The sequence below is a fragment of the Garra rufa genome, chromosome 8 (genome assembly GCF_049309525.1).
Source record: "Garra rufa chromosome 8, GarRuf1.0, whole genome shotgun sequence".
NCBI classification, from domain to species: Eukaryota; Metazoa; Chordata; class Actinopteri; order Cypriniformes; family Cyprinidae; genus Garra; species Garra rufa.
The window spans coordinates 13,496,578-13,503,483 of NC_133368.1; the positions used below are offsets into that span (position 1 = coordinate 13,496,578).

The 6,906-nt window shown below is 38.1% G+C and overlaps 1 protein-coding gene across 1 annotated transcript in view; it reads left to right on the top strand.

The window, feature by feature from the left end:
* Window positions 1–6,906, top strand: part of ptgfrna (prostaglandin F2 receptor inhibitor a) — a 28,758-nt gene that overhangs the window by 17,440 nt on the left and 4,412 nt on the right. The window contains exons 4-6 of the mRNA XM_073845019.1: window positions 550–972; window positions 4,474–4,878; window positions 6,728–6,835. Coding sequence (XP_073701120.1) covers window positions 550–972; window positions 4,474–4,878; window positions 6,728–6,835 — 936 coding nt within the window. The remainder of the gene's footprint in view (window positions 1–549; window positions 973–4,473; window positions 4,879–6,727; window positions 6,836–6,906) is intronic.

Sequence of the window (6,906 nt, forward strand, 5' to 3'; positions counted from 1 at the left end):
TCAGAAAAAAAACTGACATTATCAATATTGAAAGCAGTTGTGCTGCATTTTTGTCGGAACTGTGATATTTCCTTCATGCTGATTTGATGAATAGAACAGCATTTACTTAAATTATAAATATTTTGTCTCATCTGTCAGTTTTGACATGTCATGCATCCTTGCTGAATAAAAGTATACTTTCTTTGAAAAAACTAAATAAATAAATCAGAGACTATTAAAAGTGTGTCTTGTGAATTTGCAAGACAGGTCTGTGAAATTAGTCTAATGTAATGGTGGTGGTGGGCTTTTTCTGTTCAAGTACTGTACGTTTTCCTGTCCCAACATGTAATGCAGGGACAACTGTAATTTCCCCAAAAAGTGTAAATGCTGTGATTCTGTGGCACTACTAAAACATTGCTTTGAATGTTCAACAATGGTATGGCTTTGGGGTTGGACTGTATGTTTGACTCATAAAAACGATGTATGCAAATGTTTTTCATAAGTTGCTAATGTCTCGCAAATGTTACAGTTTGTGTGTCTGATTGTCTTTGTTCACTTACTCTCTCACAGACCTGCAATTCAAGGTGACCCTTACAGCATCTGTGAACCCTCAGTCCACCAGCGAGCCCACTGAACTGCGCTGTGAGGTGGTTGACCTCCTCCACCTCCAAGATGGCCGCCTAGGTGTGACCTGGTCCTACTCGACAAACACACCTGGAGATGTATCTCAGAAGAAAGTCACTATAGCCTCTCTGAATGAGCAAGGAGCTCTTATCGCAGGCACTGAATACCAGCAGAGGCTGGACAGTGGGGAAATAACTGTGACCAGGAAAGAGTCTAACGTCTTCGTTCTGCGGATGCTTCAGACTCGAGATGCAGACATGGGCTCTTATTCTTGTGCGGTAACAGCATGGAAACCCACTCAGAAAAGTGGATGGGAAAAAGCAAAGGAGGTCCAGTCAACTCCTGTGATTGTTCAGTGGACACCAAAGAGTAAGTACTAAATTTTGGGACTTTTAAAAGCTTCCTTTTAGGTCTGTTTGGCATAAAAGTTGGCCATTAAACATTTTCAAAATGTTGCTGAAGTCTTTAGTCAGAAGCATACTTTAAAGGAGACCTATTATGCCTCTTTTTACAAGATGTAATATAAGATGTCCCCAGAATGTGTTTCTAGCTCAGAATTACCCCACTGATCATTTGTTATATCATTTTGTGCAAATAATCGTATTTGTTTATCATGCGGATCTCATCTGTAATGCCGGTTCTGTGATTAGTCATAAATCTCCATCACGTGCTGTCAGATGAAGCGGCATTTACTACAAAGAGCCGTAGTTCACTGACAATATTGTGTGCGTTATTGGAAATTTATCGCCTCTGACAATGATTGCGAAATTGTGTAGCTTTTCATTGAACTACACTGTAGTAAATGTCACTCCATTTGACAGCACGTGAATGAGATTTGCAACTAATCAAAAAACCGGCATTAATTGCATTCGATTATTTGCACAGCCCTAATTACCTTGCACATCTCGTCAGTAATGCCGGTTCTGTAGGGGTGTGACGAGATCTCGTGGCACGAGATCTCGCGAGACTCCGATGTGTCCCGCGAGATCTGACTGGTCTCGCGAGAACGTGACGATATCATGGCAAAACATTTTGCAATGTTTACATTAGGGCTGCATGACTAATAGTTATATACATATCACGATCTCTATTCAAACACCCATGCGATCTTATTCATGAATGACAACGATTCAGCATTGTCTATTACAACTGTTTCACGCGCTCCACTGACGCTTATGTGAAAGTTATTGAAGACATTCAAATCTGCATTCTTACTGCAGCGGTTTCAGAAAGCAACACAGTCTTTTTAACCACATAATCATCATGTCTTTGTTACAGACATTTAAATAAAGTACTGGGATAAAAGCTTATAGTTTGGATATAAACACTTATTGTCTACAGTAGCGATCAAAAACGAAAGTATAACACGTCTGTAGAGTAACGTTTATTCTCTTCACCAGGAGAGGGCGACAACTGCACGTTTAAAAAAAAATTTGTCATTGAATTAAACATTCAAGAGATTCCAATAGTGAAAGTCTTTATTAATTGAGACACGGGCTCCTTCATTTTTTTTTTAGGTTTTTTTTTTTTTCAGACTTAAGCAATGAACATTATTTCAGAACCACTAGTAAATTATGTAATTTTGTTTAATTTTCTAATCCTTTTGCTTCAGAATCATGATCTCCAGTTTATAAAAGAAAATTGTTTTTCAGTTTACCCAGAATCATGCAGCATTTTTATTACTGCATATAATTCATTAAAATATAAGTTTAAATTCAAAAGGTACAAGTTCAAATCAAAATGCACCTACATTTATTTTATTTGTTTTTGCATTTTGTGTTTTTTGTTGAATAAAATACTATTGTCCCCTATATATTTCATCATTGAGGATTTATTTAAAGTTAAATCTCGTCTCGTCTCGTTCTCGTGAACCCAAAATCTCGTCTCGTCTCGTCTCGTGAGATAAGTGTCTCGTCACACCCCTACGGTTCTGTGATTAGTTGTAAATACGATTATTTGCACATCCCTAATGGTAATCGCATCCAATTATTTGCACAGCCCTAGGAAGCAGAAACACGCTCTTTTTGTGCATGCCTCTTTAAATGCAAATAAGCTGCTGCTCCCCGCCCCCTTTTTCAGAATAGGGCTGTGCTTTTACAACTCAGATACTCTGCTAAAAAACATGTTTGGTTTTGATTATCATGTCTAACGAACTGAAATAGTGTTTTAAACCATATTAGTTTAAACTTCTGATATAGGGTTTTCTGAGCGCACACATTCGAAAGCACGCGCACAGAAAGTAGCTGTCACAAGGCATGTGAATACTATAAGTTCTCTTTCATGTCTTATTGTGTTTAAACTGTCAAATACACACAAGTTTATGTTAAAAACACACAAGTTACAAAAACAGTAAGTTATGTTTGTAAAGGTTGACAGCCTGGAAAGAAATCATGTTTATATTTGATCTGTGTGGCAGCAGCGTAATGTACAGTAAATAAATCAATAAATCCTCTGTTCTCTTGTCTACTCTGAGGCTGGGACACTAAATAGTGTTCTGTGCTCGTCTGTGCAGTCAAAGACAGAACAGTTAGCATGCTTTGCTTGAACTTTTGCCATAGCGTTAGAACTGGTACACCGTTTTCACTTGCGAAAACACGGCTGTCGCAAAAGGCTTACCAAAAAAAATTGCTGGGTTGTTTGGTAGATGATAAAGTCAGACTTTTATTTTTTTTTTTATGATATGTCACATTGCCACAGCGCTAGGTCTTGTTGAACGTATGTATGTTTCCACTCTTTATGTTAAAAGTATGTACTTTGGAAAGAGATAGGATTACTTTAAATGCCTAAATCATTTGTAAAATCAAATGTGTTTTTATTCAAGTAGCAAGACCCAGCAAGAATCTCTTCAAACTGTCGCTCTGCCTTGACCATAATTAAACTGGACGCAGAGGACTGCTAATGCTAATGTCTCCTCATTGCAGCAGTGTTAAAAATGCAACTTGTATTTTGTGTTGCATTCAGAAATCAACCACACAGTTTGTGTAGTTAATTGCCCTTTTAAACTTCTGAATAGCTTGTTTCAGGCCAAAAACGTAACTGTCCCAAGTCTGTTTTTAGGATTTGCGGTCACTCTTCTGTTATTTCATTTTTACCCCATGAGCTAAGTACTCCCAGCGGCTGTGACAGTTGTACCCCTTAGCGCAGTAGCGCATGCATCAAAGCTTGATGTTTGAAAGTCTCCAATGTCTCTCATTTTGCAGCTCTCAATAAGGGATTAGAGTAAAATGGCTTTAATTGTGTTTTGTGATCGCGTCTTCTCTGTGAAGGCAGATTTAGCTCACAATGGCTGCTCTGTCTGTGTTCGGATGTTCTCCACTGCACCCTTGATTTCACTTACACTGTGTTCTGAAACTATATCTGATGCTGACGAAATGTACATGGTTCAAGCTTCAATAAGGAGTGATGGCATCTTTTAATTCTGTTAGTATTCTTTGTTTTCCATTTTTGGAAGGGTAGAGCCATTAAATTTAGAACGCTAATTGAGGAGTGTCTAAACATTCCTGATGGCAATTTTGGTCTCTTAAATCCTTTAGCTCTATTATCCATTAAGTGTTATCTAAAAACGTAATTTACTATGATTATATTTTGATGCTACTGAAAATGGTCAAATCTTTTCCAAAATATGATCAAACGATATTCAGATGAATTGTTTTGGATGGATGCCCAATAAATCTCTATCAAAAAAATCTCTTTCAAAATTGATTGCAGAGCCTCCAATTAGAGAAATGTGTGTGGGAAATAAGAAAAAGAAATAATTTGTGCAGCTCCTGCAAACTATAAATATAATAGTTGCTCAAAAATATATTACATAGGCAAAACTGATGAAAGTTATTACATTTGTTCTCAAACTCTTTTGTGTTATCTTTTTAGTACCAGTTTTGCAAGTCGTAGCCCATCGTGTGAGAGAAGCTTCAACCGGTGGATCCACATTTGAGATGAGCTGTCGGGTGACTGGTCAGAACCTGAAGAATCCCGGCTACTCTGTGCTCATTCGCTTTGAGGAGACCTTGGGAGGCAAGTCCCGCAAAGTGTTGTCACTTAGCCAGGACTCAGTCTTGCAGCTAGAGGAGTGGAGCGAGCCAAGCCGCATTGACAGCGTGGTTCTGGAGAAGACCGGGCAGCTTGAGTACCGCTTCCGTTTGTATGGGGCCCAGGTCACAGATCGTGGGTTCTACTATTGCGACGTCACGGCCTGGACACGAGATCAGAGCCAAGACTGGATCAAAGCCGTCAGTGCGGAGTCCAACAAGATTGAGATCGCCTTTGTACACACAGGTATTATCATGCTAACTACACTAGATTTAGTGAGCTTTAATACTCAAAAGGATGATGCTGAGTTGCCTGTAGGGTATGTTTACAGCTGAGGTCATTCTACCCTCTCACACGAATTCTGTAGTTCCTCTTTCTGTCTGATTCTGGATGGCTAGACCTCTATAGTGTCTCCCTCAGGGCAGATTCCTGCTGCCTACAGAGACGCTCTTTCTCTCCATCTCTTATTTTCTTTCATTCATAGGCAGCATTTTAAAACATCATAGACATGCTCTGATTTGAAAGCTGGTTCCAAAAGCTAAATTGAGGCTAAATTTGCATGCATCTTCCACTATGAAGGTGATCCCTTAATTGCAGACAGTACAAGTGAAAACTTGATTATAAATTTACTTGTAGAGTGCTTGGGTGGTGATGTGTTTTTGTAGACCAACCCAGAAGTTCGCGTCATCTTGGTTCCTTCAACAAAATCCCAGAAAATAGGCTTTGTGATTAATAGAAGTCTAAATAAAATCAGCAGAAGTAAATAGGCTAAAAGTACACAAAGTACTCTACGTTCACTATCACTAAGCTTCCCACAACTCTTCCACAAGTCTTTAAAAAAAAAAAAGATTTTAACATCCTCAACAACCTCTATGGTGCCATTTAGCCGCTAGATAGTAACCAGCTTTTTCAAGACAAGCAAAAGCTTTTTTTTTTTTTAATCACAAGAGAATATTAATGATGTATATTATGTAGAATAAAGTGTGAAAATATCTTGAGCTGGGTTGACCACAGAACTTTTTTTCAGGCGTTTAACCAAAGGCCCACTTAAAATTCCATTAACTTCAGGACGAAGAAACCGGAAGTGCTAAAATATTAACTTGTTGGGTTTTGTTCTACAAAAATGTGTCATCCTTGCAGCACTCTACTTTCATCCATTGATTAATGTGTATAATAATAGTTCAGTCTAGAGGTCTTCTCGGGTCCTAAAATCCGTACCTGAAAAATATTGCTGGCTGATTTGGCTGCTGCTCTATTACTTTTATTTTTATTTTGTTTACTTATATATCATTAGCCTACTTTACATTTTCGCCTGCCTGATAGATGCATGTTATTTCTGAGTTCGGCTTTCAATTGTGACCAGTGGATTTGAAAAATAAAAATTAATTTGACAGCGTAATATATCATGAATTAGCTAATGTTGCCTGCAGTGTTATTTACCTCATCTCCAGTGAAAGGACACCAAAAAGAAAAGCCCTGCATGAGCACTCAGTGTAATGAAACGAGTGGATTTTTCTTTTTTAGGTGCATTTCTCCAAAATGAACTTAACACGAATGCAAACGGAGGCAGTTTAAACGAATCCGGTCTTATCGGGTCCATTCAGAAAAAGCACATTTATTTTAATTACCTAAGGCTGCTAATACCGAACCCGGACTCGTAGAAGTTTTCAGGTCTCGGGTCGGACCTTGGGTTTTCGGATCCAAGTGGAACTGTAAAGACCTCTAGTTCAGACCAATTCAAATTGACCATTGTACCCAACATTTGTGTGTGCTACATATTTTTATGTATTGCATCATTAGCTTAGCAACATGCTAACAGCGAACTCAAAATCACTTAAGAGGCAAATCTCAGACTTGATCACTATGTGGAGTTTTACAAATTTAGGTTAGGATGCTTCCTTTGAAAGACATCTGCCTATTTAGGCAGTAGATAGCGAGGCAGCTCAAGATTTTGGGAGCCCAAAAATCTTTGTTTCTCTCTCTCTCTTAGTGTTTAAATTCAAATGAAACGTTGAAGTATTTTTTAAATATTAGTTAAAATAGTTAAAGACTCTGCATACACTTTTAAAACTGTAAATGTTTGTTTCTCATGCAGGTCCAGTATTCAACATATCCATTCATTCAGAAGCAAACAATGTGTTACCAGGAGACACAGTCCAAATGAAGTGCATCATATCCATCCTGGACGCTTCTCCTAACACTGGCAAGTACTGTTTGTGTAAATCTATGTATATTTTTTATACTTACAGTGGTAAAACTCTAGAAATTTTACCA